The sequence below is a fragment of the Ctenopharyngodon idella genome, chromosome 9 (genome assembly GCF_019924925.1).
Source record: "Ctenopharyngodon idella isolate HZGC_01 chromosome 9, HZGC01, whole genome shotgun sequence".
Classification (NCBI taxonomy): Eukaryota; Metazoa; Chordata; class Actinopteri; order Cypriniformes; family Xenocyprididae; genus Ctenopharyngodon; species Ctenopharyngodon idella.
The window spans coordinates 31,724,091-31,742,778 of NC_067228.1; the positions used below are offsets into that span (position 1 = coordinate 31,724,091).

The 18,688-nt window shown below is 35.4% G+C and overlaps 1 protein-coding gene across 1 annotated transcript in view; it reads left to right on the top strand.

The window, feature by feature from the left end:
- The first annotated feature begins 668 nt into the window (after positions 1-668).
- Positions 669-18,688, top strand: part of myo3b (myosin IIIB) — a 163,142-nt gene continuing 145,122 nt past the window's right edge. Inside the window, exons 1-6 of the mRNA XM_051906658.1 lie at positions 669-697; positions 938-974; positions 2,624-2,686; positions 13,764-13,947; positions 14,878-15,012; positions 18,483-18,587. Coding sequence (XP_051762618.1) covers positions 691-697; positions 938-974; positions 2,624-2,686; positions 13,764-13,947; positions 14,878-15,012; positions 18,483-18,587 — 531 coding nt within the window. The 5' untranslated portion in view covers positions 669-690. The remainder of the gene's footprint in view (positions 698-937; positions 975-2,623; positions 2,687-13,763; positions 13,948-14,877; positions 15,013-18,482; positions 18,588-18,688) is intronic.

An 18,688-nucleotide genomic window follows, 5' to 3' on the forward strand; every position in this document is an offset into this window, starting at 1 on the left:
GTTTGCTAAATGTGTGCCATTCAGTTGTCTAATGGCTCAATCTTCAATGATGTCCTGCTGCGGCCCAGAAACCAAACCCCTGTAAACATGTTTGTGCGCTGAATGGAAAGTGGGTTGGCGACACAATAGCTGCCTGGACGACACACTGACCAATGCACTGCCGCATTTTGCATGACATCATAGTGTATTTGCTTGGCAAACTGGATTTGTTTGGACTGTTGCAGTTTCTTTTTATGCAGGTTTTATCCAAAAATGCTTTGTAATGGATGCAGTGAATATTTTGATGGCACATGTATTCCAGCATCTGCAGTAGGTATCATTATCATCTATAGTAGGTTGTCATTATTATTATTATTATTATTATTATTATTATGACCACTGAGTTGTTTTCGCTTTTTGACCCTCATTTCATGACAGTAAAGTCTCAAATACTGTATCGCATTTAAAAACCTTTTACTGTACTTTTTTTAAAATATTATTTAAGTCATTATACAGCTTTTTTGTAAGTATAGAATGTGTGTTATATTACACTGTGCTTGAGCTGTGAGGTGTGTGCTGGGATTGGTCATGTGTACACACTGCTTCCTCTCTGAAACGCTCACACAGGAACTTATCAAATTCTAGTGAATTATTAACCTCAGGACAGCTAGGAAGACTTGAAAATCACTTCGGATATGTCAGAAACCAGCTATGGAAGGTAGGTCTTCTCTAAATTATTATTTCAGCTGGTCGAAAAATAATCAGAATGGAAAAACAAAGCCATTAGTGCAGTACAAGGCCATAGATAGATACAGACATGACTGCAGGTGATGTGCTGAGTGATCCAGTGAGCTGTGATAGGTTATTTGAGAGTCCACAGAACAGCATCTAGAAAACCTGAGCTAGTCCACACTGAACATAAGGTTTTGTTTAGTCTAATTATTCAATATCCTTACAGGAAATGCCAATGGAAGAACCGATGCGGTCCAAAGCAGGTAAAAACAAAAATGTATCATTTTAAGCAAACTAAAGAGTTTTTATTGATTTCTTATGACTTAAGACAATTTTAAAGGAAAACTCATAATATTGCTCTATATTTTGTTATATATAGTCTTCAAAACTAATGTATCTAAAATTATTGATTAGGAAATTTATTATAAATAATTTTTTAAGAAGCACCATAAGTATTTGGGCACCTAATTTACATGTAAATATGTCTAAACTTGTATTGCATTAGATATGTGATAAGTTCCCCTTGATGCCATTTAGACATTTACTATTTTGGGGTTATTTTGTTTCTGTTTGAGTATCACTAGACATATCACTAGGGGTGTAACAATATATCACGTCACAATATATCGCAATACAAAAATGCAACAATATGTATCGTGGATAGTGACAACATGTATTGTGTATAGTTCACCCAAAATTAAAATTACTGTGTGAGAAAAAATTCAAGTTTACAGAGTTTTAGTGTAATTAATACATTAAACTACTATAATGTTGAATATAATGTACAATAATGAAATGGGTGAATATTTGTGGGTCCTGATAATGCCAAATGTCTTATGTTACCAGTAAAAAGTGGCCATCATTATTTTATATGTGACCCTGGACCACAAAACCAGTCATAAGGGTCAACATCATCTGAAAGCTGAATAAATAAGCTTTCCATTGATGTATGGTTTGTTAGGATAGGGCAATATTTGGGATACAACTATTTGAAAATCTGGAATCTGAGGGTGCAAAAAAAAGAAAAAAAAGAAAAATATTGAGAAAATCGCCTTTAAAGTTGTCCAAATGAAGTCCTTAGCAATGCATATTCACTCACAAATATATATATATATATATATATATATATATATATATATATTTTAATATTTAGGGTAGGGTAGGGTTTACAAAATATCTTCATGGAACATGATCTTTACTTAATATCCTAATGATTTTTGGCATAAAAGAAAAATCGATCATTTTGACCCATGCAATGTGTTGTTGGCTATTGCTACAAATTTTCCCGTGCGACTCATGAATGGTCTTGTGGTCCAGGGTCACAATATCTAGTCAGTGACAGAGTGTAAGCATATTCGTCTAAAATAAATCTGTATTTTCAGTTTCAAAATTGAATATTTTTATTCTGGTATCAACGTCCTGTGCATTGGGTTACAGGCACCAAGTCCAAGCCTATTTTTTTTCCACCCCCAATGTAATACCAGATTCAGCATTTTAATCAACAGTACATTTTTTTTGTTATCCTTTTACTGTATGTCTTAGAGTATCTCAATAATATTGTATTGTGAGTTCAGTATCGTGATATATATTGAATCGTGACATGAGGGTATCGTTACACCCCTGCATATCACCCAAACTTACCTTTGGTTACAAATATTTTTTTCCTTCTATATTGGCTCAGCCTGCCAATATGTTGTTTATTACTCTCGTATGGAGAGGTAAATGACTCTTGACTGACCTGATGCTTATAATTTGGTCTGTGTGTCAAGGACTGCATTGACAATGGGTCTTTAGGAGTGAAATCTATGGTCTGATGAGTGCATGTCCAGTTAAAGCTCATGATAAGTGTGTGTGTGTGTATGTGTGTGTGTGTGTGTGTGTGTGTGTGTGTGTGTGTTTACCCTGTGCCCAGAGGGCTGGATAACTCTGAGGAAACACAGAAGCCAGAGTTTTATCATCTCCATGGCAGGATATGGTGAGAGAGAGAGACTGGGGTTCTTCACTGTGATGCTGATGTTTAATATGCATTACACACAGCTGAAGAACATACATCTCTGCACTGTACCACAAACGTACATGTCAGTGGTTGCTTCCAATTCACTGGTTTGCACTGGTATTGGTAATCACATCTAGCTAGCATCACTTTTCATCAAACAAAAATAGTTATTTTCTTAAGTTTCATCCTCCTTGGGCTGAGTGTAATGCCTGAACAGAAATGTCTGTTACATCCTCGGTTGTAACGGATCACATAAATAAAGACATAATTAAATGATACCCTGCTAAAATAAAATAAAATTAAATAAATAAATAAATAAAATAAAAACACTTTAGTTGCTAGTTGCCCTGTTTAGTGATAGAGTCCAGCAGGCTAACTGCAAACACAGAGTTGTTATTATTATTATTATTTAATTTGACCATTTATTGTTTTAATTTAAAGCAACTGATTGTAATTTTCTATAATTGTTAAAACAATTTACATGGTTAAGGCTACACAAACTATCAAGCAATGAACAAATTCTTTCAGCAGTGTAATCATGGGAAATTTAGCCATTAAATCACATGGATGCACACTTCAAAAACACATGTCAATAGAGTGATATGATACTATGTCATATAGTTTGTGTGGAGGTTGAATAGGCCAAGGTTGTATCTTTATGTTATTGTGGCTAAAATAATAATAATTATTACTATAAATGTGTGGGGTCAGTAAGATTTAAAAAAAAAAAAAAAAAAAAAAAAAAAAAAAAAAAAATCAATACTTTAACCTGTTAACTGTCACCCCCACTTTTTATAGACATGAAAATGCACTATCCAAACTTAAATGGTTGTAATTCAAGAATACTTTGGAATATAGACATAAGGCTGGTCTTGTTTTAAAGAAGAAATTTGGCAGATTATTGTAGAAGTGAAATAACTTATGTAAGTGAAACAAAAACATAAATTTATAGAAGTTTAAATTTATAAAAATGTAAATTGTAAAAATATAATATTTTATATTTTATATAAAATATATATTTTACAAAATAAGTTTTACTCTAAAACTGCAAGAAAATCAAAGCCAAAAATCTGAACAAGTTGTGTTCCAAATTTCAGGTTGATATCTCAAAAAATGAGCTTTCAGTAAGATTTTGTTTGGGCGCAGTACCAAACTTTTTCACTAGATGACAACCAAGCTCCATTACTGACCATATAAGGGCACCTCCATTTCCATATATAGTTTGAGTGATCTGGACCATATATTTCCATTATTTTCATACAATTTATGAAGTAGACATCCTATATAGAAGTAGTATGGGAAGTTTGGAAGAATTTGATATGAATTCAGCCTCTAACAAACATAAAAACAACATGTATGTGGGTTATAGATCGCCACCACAATCATAAATGTATTTTTTTTTCTATTAAAAACATTTTCAGACCTTTTTTTTCTCAAAAAATTGAATGGATGTTATCTTTTGAACTCTTGGCATGAAAACAAACATGTTTCAAGCAATCGTTAATGATTTTTCATGTTCATCGCTATTTCATAATAAAGGTCTGAACATGCCTAATGAGTATGAAAATATTCTTGTTGCAAATTGATAAATTACTGCTCCTTTGTAATTTATTTTGAAAATCAGTCACCAAATATGAAAACTAGAGATTGTTATAATATTTTGTCACGATCATATCATATTTCGTTTCTGTATCTTGTTCTGTTTAGTTTCATGGTCATGTTCCGTTTCAGTTTCCCTGTCACCATTTGCCTGAGTTCTCGTTCATCATTTGTTTCCATGGCTTCTGATTAGTTTCACACGTGTTCCCTGTTCAGTTGATTAATGAAAAAAAATGTATACCATGGCCACGAATTAACAAATTGTTCCCACGTAAATCTTGTGCACAATATAATAATTGTTCACTTGTTTTAGTTGAATCAAAGCGAGGGAATATATTAGTGCAACGTGGCCACGATTTACTAAACTGAAGGAACAAATTATTAGTAAATTAGTAATTTAGTAAAACGAAACTAATTATTATATTGTGTACACAATTTACTTAAAACGAGGGAATGAATTAGTAAATCGTGGCTGATTAAAAAAATATATTTTTTATCTAATGATTATTACAACTTTATAGTTATCTTTGTTATAGTTATCTTCCTTGGTGTGAATGGTCTTTAAAGGGACAGTTCACCCAAAAAATGTAAATGTCGGTAACCAAACGTTTTTTGGTCCCTACTGACTACCATAGTATTTTTTTTTTTAATACTATGAAAGTCAAAGGGGACCAGCAACTGTTTGATTACTGGCTTTTTTCAAAATATCATCTTTTGTGTTCAGCAGAAGAAAGAAACTCATACAGGTTTGGAACAACTTGAGGGTGAGTAAATGATGACAGAATTTTCATTTTTAGGTGAACTATCCCTTTAAGAAAGGCATGATAAATGTGTTCATCAAGCTTTGTCCAGTGTTAGTGTGATAGCAAAGATGTGATGGTTGGTCTCAGTATGGGTCGATCTGTCAGACAGACAGAAAGTGGGAGGTCATGCTTCTAAATCCAGCGTTTACTGGTAGACACAGTCTGTCACGTTCCCTTAACGGGATTACAGCGGACAGGAGTGTGCACTTTTGCCCTGAATGAAGTCAGGCCTCAGTGAATGTGTGAGAGGGGAGGTTAGAAAATAAGATTATCTTGTAAGACCTTCTTTCTCTCTGCCTATGCTGCCAACTCCAATTACACTTACACGCTCACCTGACCAGTTCTGCCACGCTTCTCTCTGTGATCCGCTAGGAAGTTGCTAAACTGAAAGTTATGCTTAGTATTCCTTCTATTTCTGGGTTTTGTGTTGTTGTTGTTGTTGTGTTGCAGTGTGTGGCTGGCATGGTAATGTAAACCCATCAGTCTCTGCGGGTGGTGTCTGCTTTGCTCTACCACAGGTTTCCCATGCTGAGAGAGAATGCCAGGCCGTTGTTATGCGGTTGCTAAGGTGTTCTTAGTGAGTGTTTTAGTGCACTGCTATACAGTTGCTAGGGTATGGTTGCTATGGCAGTGCTAAGTGATTGCTATGGTGTAATGGAAAAGTAATAAACTTCTGGCAGTTTTAAAAAATATATTTAAACTGAAAGTTAACCCTGTAAAGCAGGGCAGAAGAAATAATAAAAGAAATTCTAAAAAGAAGATTGCATATATGTGCTTTATGTTTTGTATTATATTTGATGCATCAGGCTTTTATGGCTCATATAGAAGAATATAGATCTCATATTTGAGGAGGAAAAACACTTCAGTTTTATTCAGAGGCCCAAACTGAGCAAAATTATCCAATTTGGTGCAGTTTCTAATATTTACATGGCCAAAAATGTTGATGAAATTCTGATAGCTTGTAATGTATATCAATGAGATCTTTATAACAGTATAACAGTCATAAACTGCATGTAAATATCAGTTGTCACTTTTTTATCTACCATATGTCTTAGTAAGATGATATTTAAATGCTTAGTATTATGATCAAAGTTCTGTTGTTTTTATTGTGGGGAGTAAAACATAATTCAATGCAGTTCAATGATAATTGAGAGATGGACAAATAACTGTTCCTCAAAAGCCTGATGATCATATTTGATACATGATTTAAAAAATGATGGATAATCAAGTAAATCTAAGTTGCTTTAGTCCAGTAAGTGTTCATATTGAAATATTACTAACAATATAAAAGATATTCTTATGTTTTTACAGCAAAAAACATATGTACCACAACCTGAACGGGGCAGTTTTACAGTTGATTAAAAATAAACTATCAATCGTGACATAACCAGTGTTAGGGGTAACGCATTACAAGTAACTTGAGTTACGTAATCAGATTACTTTTTCAATTAACTAGTAAAGTAACTCGTTACTTTTTCAATTTGCAACATAAAGCGCAGATGCGAAGTACAATTTTTTCTATACTCTACCAGACATCGGAGGGCAGCACTGAGTCGTGTCATCAACGGGACATTCGCTGGGTAGGATCAGAGAAGAAAAATAGTGCATCCACCATTGCAACATAGTTCAGAAGAGAACAAGAATCAAAAACGATGGAGAAGGATATGCTATGTACTTTCTGATCTCTTCGCACAAACCCTCGTCAAGTTCGCCGTCCATTGTCATTTTTTCCTCCTTGTGTCAAGTGTCTTGTTTTTGAGTTGCTCTTTCCACACTCTCCTTTGACGACTGCACACTGTGCTCAGTACTGTGCATACTGCCACCTAGTGGACTCTTCTGTCCTGCTTGCACATGCACGGTCTCGAAATTTGGGCTGCACGCGGACAAGATGTGCGGACATCCGCGAGCCCTCTGGGTGATGAAAATTACTTTTCACTTTTGGTGTGAAAGGGCCTTAAAATTTGCCAAAAATAGACCTTTTTTGCCCAGGTGAGAAAAACTAACGGAAAAGTAATGTAACGCATTACTTTTCATAAAAAGTAACTAAGTAATGCATAAGTTACTTTTTTAGGGAGTAACGCAATATTGTAATGCATTACTTTTAAAAGTAATGTAGGAAACTTTTTCCTCGTCGAAACAGAGACCAGGAGACGTTGGGATATCTTTTCAAGCAGAAGTTACTCTTTATTGAGAAACGCGCTGTGCGTCGCTGTAGTCATCCAAGTCCAACTAAGGCAGTGTACTTGGTAGTTCATATACATTCAAGGGGAAGGGATACATAGAATAGAGGTGGAGACAATCTAAACAAAGCATGCAAATGCAGTGCAGGGATCAGCCCATTCCCTACATTTCCCAGCCATGATCTAATCAGCATAACGGTGTCATTCAAATGCATAGGTGCTAATCCACTCAGTCTGACAGTATAGCCCATACCTTTACATTATCATAGAGACAAAGGCACCGCTGTATCTTGAGCTTTGTCCTGCCAAATGGTTAGGAAGTGCATGAAGACAAAAGGTTAATGTTACAGACACCTGGGCTGCTTGCCTTGATCTCCTTAAATTGTCATTATCTTTACCTCAAAATGTTAAATACAATATACTTCACCTTAATATTTCATGTGAGGTTATGTCAGGATGTAGGATCAGCAGATCTTAAACAGATTCTTAAATTTGTAATCCCACAGTAACTTCCCCCAACACTGGACATAAGACAGGTCGTAGATTGTGTTCAAGTTTTTTTTCAGCTAGGTTTTTATTATGTTGATAATTTAGAGGTCTTATAAATTTATGTATCAAATATGATACAGTAGGCTTCAAAGGGTTAACTGGCTATTTAGGCTGTGCATTGTGAATACAGAATGTGATCTGTGTAAATTGGACAGATGTTAAACTGACACGTGCACCAGCAGAGAATGAGAGACAGCGTTCACTGAACTATTGTACTGGCTTGTTGTTTTCACTCAGGTCCTGCTTCACTGGTCTCCTGTTCCCTTGGGAATATAAGCCGTAGCAACACAGTCTCTGTTTATGACTGCACAGACACAGTTTCATCCTGTCATTTCCGTCTCAGAGCTAGCACACAAAGATCTTGCGTTTTTCACTGGAACTAACAAATTTTTCTGTTTATAAGCACGTTTTTGTTTGTTTGTCTGTGACCATGATGGTTTAAATCCTCTTTTTATATTTCTGAACCTGTCTGAGGGAGCTTTATATCAACAATGAATAGGTTCATTCTATAGTTTACAGCTAATACTTCGATATTAAAATAATCGCGAGTCATTCCCTGTTACAGGTGAACATATAATCTGTGAATGTAAGTGCTTCTGCCTTTATGGGAAAATATTATGGGAGTTGTTCGAGTCACATGACTGACACAATTCATAAACAATTCCCTCCCACTCATGTGCACCTGTATAACTGTATTGTGCAACTTACTGTCTTCCATATGAAGCTCTTTTATGATTTGATCCATCTGGCTAATGAATATTTAAAACAAGATCATATTACACATTACAACCTAATGAATAATTCATAGAGGCTGATTAGAATGATTTAGGCTTCTAGACAAACCCTCACATACATTTCAGCAACTTGTTAGGAAGGTCTATCAAATTGAGGTATGTTCTTTGTTCATTTTTTAATGTATTTTTTTAATGTATTTTTATTTATTTATTTTTTTCATATTTATTGCTCATAATTAAACAATTTTAAGCTATAAATTTCCTTCCTATATATACTTTTGCCAAAGTTCCTAAAAGAGAAAACTTGTTGGAGTTGCTTGTTTTATGATATTCATATCGGTGCTCTTTTGTACTGGATTTGAATATGGTATCTGAGGGGACAGTATATTTATGGTTATGTAACAAAGTTTTGCATGATTAGGCGCTTGCTAAGCCTGCAGTGTCTTATAATAATAATAATAATAATAATAATAATAATATTAATAGAACTGATGGATTTTTATTTTTCTTCTGCCTTTGAAAATTTAAAACTTGTGAAATATGAAATATAAGTATTGATACTCTGTAATTTAATAATCTGAAGAAGAATATATTAGTTGAATTGAGTTGTGGCTTTTCTATAAGTGAACCGGTCTCTCCGTGTGTGTGGGGCGAGGTGTGTAGAGGTGAGGGAGTGTCAGAGACGGTGAAAGTTAATATGGAAAAGAGCAGATCAGATGATACCTACAGGCAATTCAACTCCTCTACACTGACAGATGCTTCAGTGACTCAAAACACATTTGGGCAGCGTTAATAAACCGTCCATGCTGTCCTACACACAGCAGAAAGTGACTTGCACATTCTCAGTGCTGAAGGCTGCTGTCTGTTTGGTCAGACCTAAAACTTTTCTAGATAAAATTTTAAAGCAGCATTTAAGGAATTATGGAATGTGATATATTTAATTAGACACCTTAGTGTGTTTTCTGCTGCTTTGTAATATGTATAAAACAGTGTTAGACAAAATTCAGAATTTAAGAATCGTCTTTCTGTCTGTTCATGAGTGTGAATGTGAATTGGATTTTGAATTCAAGTAAATTATAATGAAATCAAATTGACTTTGGGGTAAATTAAAGCATTCTTGGAAAATAAGTGCCCTTCCACTAAAAAAAACTTCATTTATTAAATCTAATGGAGATATATGAATATATATGAAAGAGATATATGAAAGGATTAGTTAATTAATTTACTCACCCCCATGACGTCCAAGATGTTTGTCTTTCTTTCTTCAGTTGAAAAGAAATTAAGGTTTTTGAAGAAAAACATTCCAGGATTTTTCTCCATATAGTGGACTACCAACGGGTTGAAGGTCCAAATTGCAGTTTCAATGCAGCTTCAAAGGACTCTACTCGATCCCAGACAAGGAATAATGGTCTTATCTAGCGAAACGATCAGTCATTTTCTAAAGAAATAAAAATTTACATACTTTTTAACCACAAATGCTCATCTTGCACTGCTCTGCGATGTGCCACGCATTACGTAATCACGCTGGAAAGGTCACACGTGACGTTGGTGGAAGTACCACGGTAGGGCGAAAAACTCCATCTCATTTTCTCCTCCAACTTCAAAATCATCCGACATCGTTGTTTTACCTTTTTTTCTAAAGGCCGTTTGACTTATTCTTGCACATTCGCTTTGTAGACATTCGATCGGTACATCCGCCTACGTCACGTGTGACCTTTCCAACATGATTACGTAATGCGTGGCGCATCACAGAGCAGTGCAAGATGAGCATTTGTAGTTAAAAAGTATATATTTTTTTATTTTTTTATTTTTTTTCCTCATCGTGTAGAGTCCTTTGAAGCTGCGCTGAAACTGACATTTGGACTTTCAACCCGTTGAACCCCAGTGAAGTCCACTATATGGAGAAAAATCCTGGAATGTTTTCCTAAAAAACCTTAATTTCTTTTCGACTGAAGAAAGAAAGATATGAACATCTTGGATGACATGGGGGTGAGTAAATTATCAGGAAATTTGAATTCTGAAGCGAACCAATCCTTTAAGTCAAATCACATTTATTTATATAATGATTTATACAGATACAAAGCAGCTTAATTAAAATGCTTTATAACATAAACAGTTTCTATAAATGCATTGATTTATCATATTTTCTAGAATAAAAACCATATGCTATATGTGTGATGATAATATACGTATATACGAATACGAATGAGTAACACATAATTAGAAATGTACTTCCTTCAATTCAAAGTTGAATTACTATTCTGCAGCCTGTTTACTATACCTCAGTTCAAATTAATTTCAAATTAAGAAAATGTTGTGATTTAAAAGGCATTTTTAATTTAATATTGAATGGTGCACAACCATGGTATAGTATTCAATGTATTATAAGCTGTTCTGTTTTCTTTGGGTGGTCTTGCAAATGTGTGTTTCATCCTAAAAAAAAAAAAAACATCAGTCAAAATTCAGCTCTCTACCTTTCCAGAAAATAGATGAGGGGTGCGAAATATCCATCTCACACGGCACAGTCAAAGCATCCATCGGTTTAATCTCTCATGCTATTCGTAATTCTGTGTGTGCAAGGCTCAGAGCCCCCACGGGCAGAACACCATTTACCTTTTCCACTTCAACGTGACCTCAAAATAAACGCTTCCCTCCCTCAGGAGTCTGCCTGAGAGGCAAAATTCATCACATGGACCTGATATATTAGACTCGGTACAGCCATTATCATTTATTTAAAAAAATTTTTTTGTAAAGGTGAATATGAAATGCAAGCATGTAAAAGTAAAACCATCTTCCGCAGCGTGTTCGTCTAGGTGCTTTGGTTTTTTCCAGACTTAGCCTTTTATTACAAAGGAATGAGATCATTACATTATTTTAATGAAGTGTCATAATTAAACTTAATGGGAACCATAATGTTGATATTGGCACATTAATTAAAAATAAAGTCAAAAAGGTTGCCAACCATTGCATCCATCGTCCTAAGCACCTCTGTACTATGTATTATTTTTTCTAATTTGTCGTTATGCTTTACCATTTAAAGTCAATCCATCCCTTTAAACAAAAGCTGGGAATCAGAGCACATTTTGTGCGTCGTTTATCATCACCCTGCAATGAGGACAGACATCGGTCCCCTGGTATTGCAGTCCCTGTCTGTGGTATCTCTCTCCATACCTCTCTAGATTACGTTCAGGAGGGAAAGTTTTGGACATCTCGACTCTAAATGATAAATGAGAGAGTGGTAGTTCTGAGCTACATGACGGAGTTAATCTCAGTTAAATCCAATCACGATGAGCTGATTGTGACTTCTTAGAGCGCAGTGACGGGAAAGTGGTATCTGTATCCATCAACGAATACTCCCAGGCACCAGCAAAACACAGCTTTCTTGCTTTTTTCCTTTTCTCTTCCTTTTTTTGTCCTAGCTGGAGCACTATGATGACATTTTGTACTCCTGAGACTATTTGGTTATTTACTGTTTGTTGTTAAGAGGATGAGTCAAAGAGGGGTCTTGTTCTCCATGTAAGTACTTACACTATTGTGATCGTAATGTTCTTTTAAAACTGTCTGCCCTAATGGCAAACAAACATTACACTAGAGCAGTGAACTAAAGCAGATTATGAACATGGCTCTCATATTCTTGATTTATTTGTGGATAAGTGTGTTTCGATCCTACCTACAGTATCAGATCATTACCACTGTGTTTGAGTTACTGAGTGCTCAAACCTTACAAAACACTAATGGTGTACCACAAGGCTCAGTCTTAGGTCCTTTTTGTTTGCTGTAAATACTTCCCTCTATGCAATATATTATAAGGAATGAGAGCATTAGCTTTCTTTCTTATGCAGAGGTCATACAGACCTGTAACGGCAGTTCTAAATCTGGTATTTAATGCAATTTCTTGAGAGACATTAATTTTCTGTTATGTCGTCTTGTTTTTCTCAAACATCAAGTAAAAGATAATATCATAATTTTGTGATTTTGTTGTTTTGTAAATCCTTGTGTGATTGTCATAATTAGCCATGTATTGTCAAAGCATTCTCCAACCTGATGTGAACCCTTAGCCTGTTTGACTTAAGGAGACATTTTTTAATTAGATTTACCTAGTGTTTACGTACTAACTGTGAAAAGTTTGGATGCAAAGAACAATAGTAACGTTACCAAAATTTATGAAACAACACAAATGAAAGGTTGTGAATTGTAGTGACCGCAAAACTGTCTTATATTTCTAATTTCAAGCATTTATAGGGATAGTTATTCATATTTTCCTATACCCACATGTTGTTCCAAAACCTGAATGATTTATCCCCACCAAATACAAGAGGAATGATAGACAGGATGTTCTCGCTGTTAGGCTGTCAAGCTAAAAAAAAAATGACAAAAGAGCTTTGTGTGAGGAATGAAAAAAGCTTTGTGTGAGGAAAAGACTGAAATCTGGTCAGTTTTTACTTTGAATCTTCCCTTTAATTTTCCTCAAGCGCAATTTTCCCTTTGTGCAATTATAAATATGAGCATATTCAAATTTGGCGCATTGCATCTTGTTTCAAGGCACATGTTTTGCATACTTATGTTAAACCTGGTGTGACACGTTTTGATGTGATATTTCAATATACTGTATGTGAACACTAATGAGATATGAGCCCTGCAGCAGAGGAGAAGATTGTCATTGACTAATGCATTTCAATCTTTTCCTCACACAGATCTATTATATGGCTTCAGAAGATTTGAAACATTACACACAATTCGTCATTTTTGTAGCCAATTTTCGTACCTCTTGTCGCTTTTCACTTTCATTGTGTGAAAAAGAACAGTGATCATTAAATGTGCAAACTATGCTAAATTTCTTGTTTTGTGTTCATGGAGAAATAAAAATCATACAGGTTTGGAATGATATAAGGGCGAGTAAATGGTGACAGAATTTTAATTTTGTGGAGAACCGTTGCATTAAGCATAAAGGTGCAGTAACAAGTGAAATTTTGAGGGCAAAAAAGTCAAACTTGAGACAAACTTCTGCATAGGGATATCTTTCATCCTCAGGCAAAATTCCCAGTTTTAAGAATTACTATTGAAATGACTTGATTTCGACCATGAAAATTCACCGAACAATGATAAATGTAACCATACCTATATGTATAAAAATGTGTGAAGAAATGTAATTAAATCTATGCTTTGAATTACTGTTACTTGTAATGTTCAGGAGGTCTCTCTATGGACTGTATCCCTACAAGTCAAGCATGATCGGTCTAGAGTCGCTGGCAGATCCATCTTCTGATTGGGACATCTTGGAAACAATTGGAAAAGGAACCTATGGCAAGGTCTACAAAGTCATCAGTAAGAAAGATGGAAGTCAAGCAGCTGTGAAAGTTTTGGATCCCATTAATGTGAGTCATTATTGGGCTTTCTGAGATTTTATTCAGTTGTGGCATCTGTGTTCAGTATATTGCAACAGTATCCTCTTCCTGATGTGAGCACATGGAAACTGTTACTTCCATGAACTGTACTCTGCTTTTCTTCTGAGAGTCTTAAACCTTCATTTTTACAGACTAGACCCAATAGATTCAAAAGGGGGCAGTGTGACATTACAATTCAGTAATGAATCTGAAAAATGTGCTAAAAATGTCCTGTGAATATATGTAACCTTTTCCTGTGCTCTCTACAGTCAAATGAATTTATTTTAGGATGTAAGACTCCATATTTACGATGATTTAAAAATCAAACAAAAACAGAAAAAAACCTTTTAAAGGCATTTCTTCTCCTCTTGTCCTCTGGCTTGTCTCAGAATCCCAGTCATACTAACAGAGTAAGTAGATGTTCTTCCTAATTTTCCCCCACAGATGTTTTCCTATTATAGCGCTATTGATTTTTTGAAAACTAGTCAGGATGTTTTATTTTTATGCCTAACCCTGATATTCCCCATGTAGTGTGATGTCATTAGTGCTGCTTGATCCCCCATAACCCCCTGCTGCATAGTGCATGCATGGCTGCCTTCACTGTACCCATCGAATACCCTGCTGGTCATACAAGCACATGCACGAAAGCTTGGGAGCATTTTTACACCTTTTTCATTGTTATCATCTATTTTGCCACAGTGTCTTTGTACTGTATATGGTAGCTTTTTTGAATCAGCAGCAATTTTTCAATCATTTCTAGCTTCAATTAAGGACAGTTGTCCATGTAGTTAGTCATATCTCATAAGAACACCATGTCATTACACACAACAAATGCAAATTATATAGAACCGCCATAAACCAGGGCACTGTTTTGTGTACTAACATATATGATTAATGCGGTTGTGCTAATGGTTGTGTCAGGATGTGGATGAGGAAATTGAAGCGGAGTACAACATCCTGCGCTCGCTGTCCAACCATCCCAACGTGGTGAAGTTCTTTGGCATGTTTTACAAAGCAGATGAGCTCTCTGGAGGGCAGCTTTGGCTTGTTTTGGAGGTACATTTCTTTATCAGAGTTTGGTTTTGCATTTTATTTGCATTGTCCACAGGAAATAGTTTCTAGGAGATTTCCATTGTCAGTATCTGCTCGTAAAGTCGTGATATCTTTCTGATATAACTGTTTCCGGGTCCAGGCCCTTACTATAATCTCAACAGCTGTTTTTGAGTACTACTCATATATAGCACACATTTAAGCTTTTAATACTCACTTTGTACACTACAATCTCTAGTCCCATAGACCAATATTTTAATGATTCAGAAAAGATGAATCACTGTCTGGCCAACTAAGATTTCGTTATAGAGGTAAAGGTTACATCGTGATTTTTTTGATAGTACTACAGCACATCGTAAGTGTATATTAGCACCATCTGTTGTTTGCTTTTGGGATCTGAAGGAGCTTTTGGACCCGGAAAATGTGATGCATGTTATCAGACTTAAGAACTGCGCTAAAGTAACATTTCAAATATTGCTCAAATCTGATGTTGTGGATATTTAGTCTTGTCAGTTTGACAAACACAGTTGAAATTTAAATACCATTTAGTCTGTGAAGGAGTTTTACTTTGAAAGAAGTCAGTGTTACCACATGCAGGCTCTAATGCAGTCGGGGAGTTCAGTGCTTTTCAGCTGATCAATTTGGAGTAGTCACCCAATCTCAAAACACACAACATTCTAGATGTATTATTATGATGGATGACTAGTTCAGCCAAAAAATTAAGATTCTGTCATCATTTACAATTTACTACCCAGATGTTGTTCAAAACCTTTATGACTTTCTTTTGAACCAAGGAACAGAAAATAGATGGACCCACTTTATGTTAAGTGTCTTTAACCTTGACATATGAAATAATAGTCAGAAAACGCTATATTTTTGGCTCATATATCATGATATAGAATAATATGGAGCTCAAACTCGAGGAGGAAAAAACGCCTACATTTTTTTCAGAGGCTGAAACTGAGTGAGAATAAGCAGTTTTGTGCAGTTGCTGATATTTTTATGGCCAAAAAGTAAGATGAGTTTCTTATAGCCTCAGATGTAAATCAATGAGATCTTTATAACGGTACAGCAGGCATAACACACACAGTTTCTACCAATCTCATGTTAATCTTGAGTACCTATAGAGTAGTATTGCATCCTTCATATCTCCGAAGAGTCTTTAGTTTTATCATATTTCTAAAAGACAGATATGCTGTACTGAGTCTTTCCGAAGGTGTGCTGTGGGCGAAGCTAAAGAGTGACGAGCATGTGCAGCTTTTTTGTAGTGATCGTCTGCAAGCTATCGATGTTCAGCTAAACAAATGTATTTAAACACACAATACACCATCGCATTATCCTTGGATAACTTTTAAATCACTATACGTTTGTGTTGTTTACATTATATGCACTTACGCGCCAACTGCCAACAAAACAGACATTTGAAGCAGTTTTACTCAGCACCTGCGGTTCCGACTTATGACCGGGATCATTATCGCTGTGACCGCTCCATCTTTCAGTTTCAAACGATCTGTAAATCCAGCGTAGAACTGGGCCTTGTTTATGTAACTATTAGTGCCGATCCTGAGGGCTCGAGCAGCCACGGAAAAACATGAGATATTCTCCATTCATTTTAACCAATAAAATATTTTTATTGATTAACTTTCAGACATGACTTTATCCTTATTTTGATAGTTAATTTAAAGGAACACTCCACTTTTTTTGAAAATTGGCTCATATTCCAACTCCCCTAGAGTTAAACAGTTGAGTTTTACCTTTTTCGAATCCATTCAGCCGATCTCCGGGTCTGGCGGAACCACTTTTAGCTTAGCTTAGCATAGTTCATTGAATCTGATTAGACCGTTAGCATCTCGCTCAAAAATGACCAAAGATTTTCAATATTTTTCTTATTTAAAACTTGACTCTTCTGTAGTTACATCGTGTACCAAGACCGACGGAAAATGAAAAGTTGCGATTTTCTAGGCCGATATGGCTAGGAACTATACTCTCATTCACAGGTCACAGGCGCTGTGTAATATTATTGCGCCTGCTGCACCCATGGTACGGCAGCAAAGTTCCTTGATTATTACGCCGGAATAAGAGTATAGTTCCTAGCCATATCGGCCTAGAAAATCGCAACTTTTCATTTTCTGTCGGTCTTAATACACAATGTAACTACAGAAGAGTCAAGTTTTAAATAGAAAAAATATCGAAACTCTTTGGTCATTTTTGAGCGAGATGCTAACGGTCTAATCAGATTCAATGATTCCTTTAAGGCGGTTTCTATGGTTATTTTAATGACAAATGTCGAGAGCGCATCAATGTAATGCGTGAGCACAAATCTCTCAGCTACACTTAACGTTGGGCTCTTTGGGAAGCAAGGTTATCTTTCCTCACAACCATGATGTATGGGTAATAAAGTAAACCTAAGCTGCTTCAGTCCAGTAAGTGTTCATCTTGAAATATTTCTAACAATATAAAAGTTCATTTTACATTTACTTTATAAAAATCTGTGATATATTAATAATTATACTAAAGGCCTTTTACTTTCTAAAAAGTATAAACTATCAGTCAGATGACAGAAGGCGCATACTAGATAGTGTACAACAGTTTTTTCTGCAAAGTTTTGATCATGTTGATAATTTGCGTATCAAATATGATGCATTAGGCTAGGGTTAACTATTATGTAATAACATTCAATTAGTAATTATTTGATACAACACTCTTATTCTATACATAGATTTTTACATTGTACTTATATTTAACAAAAATATCTGTATGTAATTACATCTGTAATTTCACTGTTGACATTCTCTTACCCCTTAACCCACCCTTAAACCTACCCATACCACCAAACCTATCCTAACTGTACCCATATCCACCTCAATAGCAGCACAAGTGTTTTGCAACACAATATGAACACAATAAGGAGTAAATACTTTTTTTTTTTTTTTTTTTTTTTTGGGGGAGTGAATTAACTAAAAAAATTTAGTTAGCTCCCAAATCTCATTTAAGTATGCAGATAGCCTGAATGTAATCAAAACCTATTTAAAGCTATGAAAGCATTTTGAACTATTCCTGGCACAGATTGGAGCTCGCGAGCCCCTGGTCACTGCATGTTTTCACTGTATGGAAAGTGCAGCACAGACATTCCTCTAAACATTTTATTTTGTGTTCTACAAAAGAAAGAAAGTAATATGTTTGGAATGATGTAGCTGAATAAAAGATTTGGTGACAGAATCTTGTTTTTTTTTATTATTTAACATGCATGCATGATAATGTGTCATTGCTGGGTTTACAAATACACTGACAAGATGAATAAAAACGCTGTGTGGTGTGTTTTGTTAGCCTATGGATCATAAAAAAAAATGCTGAAGTCTTACTAATATAGTTCCTGTTATTTGGTTGCCCTTTTCTCTATAACTGCATTAATCTATTTTTCTCTCTCTCCTTTTCCTCATTACTCTCCCTCTCTGTCTGGTTTTTCTCTCTGTTAGTTGTGTAATGGGGGTTCAGTAACAGACCTGATAAAGGGTTTGCTGATGAGGGGAAAACATCTTGAGGAGCCCATCATCTCCTACATTCTGTGTGGAGCTCTTCTGGTGAGATACACACACACACACACACACACACACACACACACACACACACACACACACACACACACACACACTGAAGTAATCTGCTCACCCCAGCACAGGGA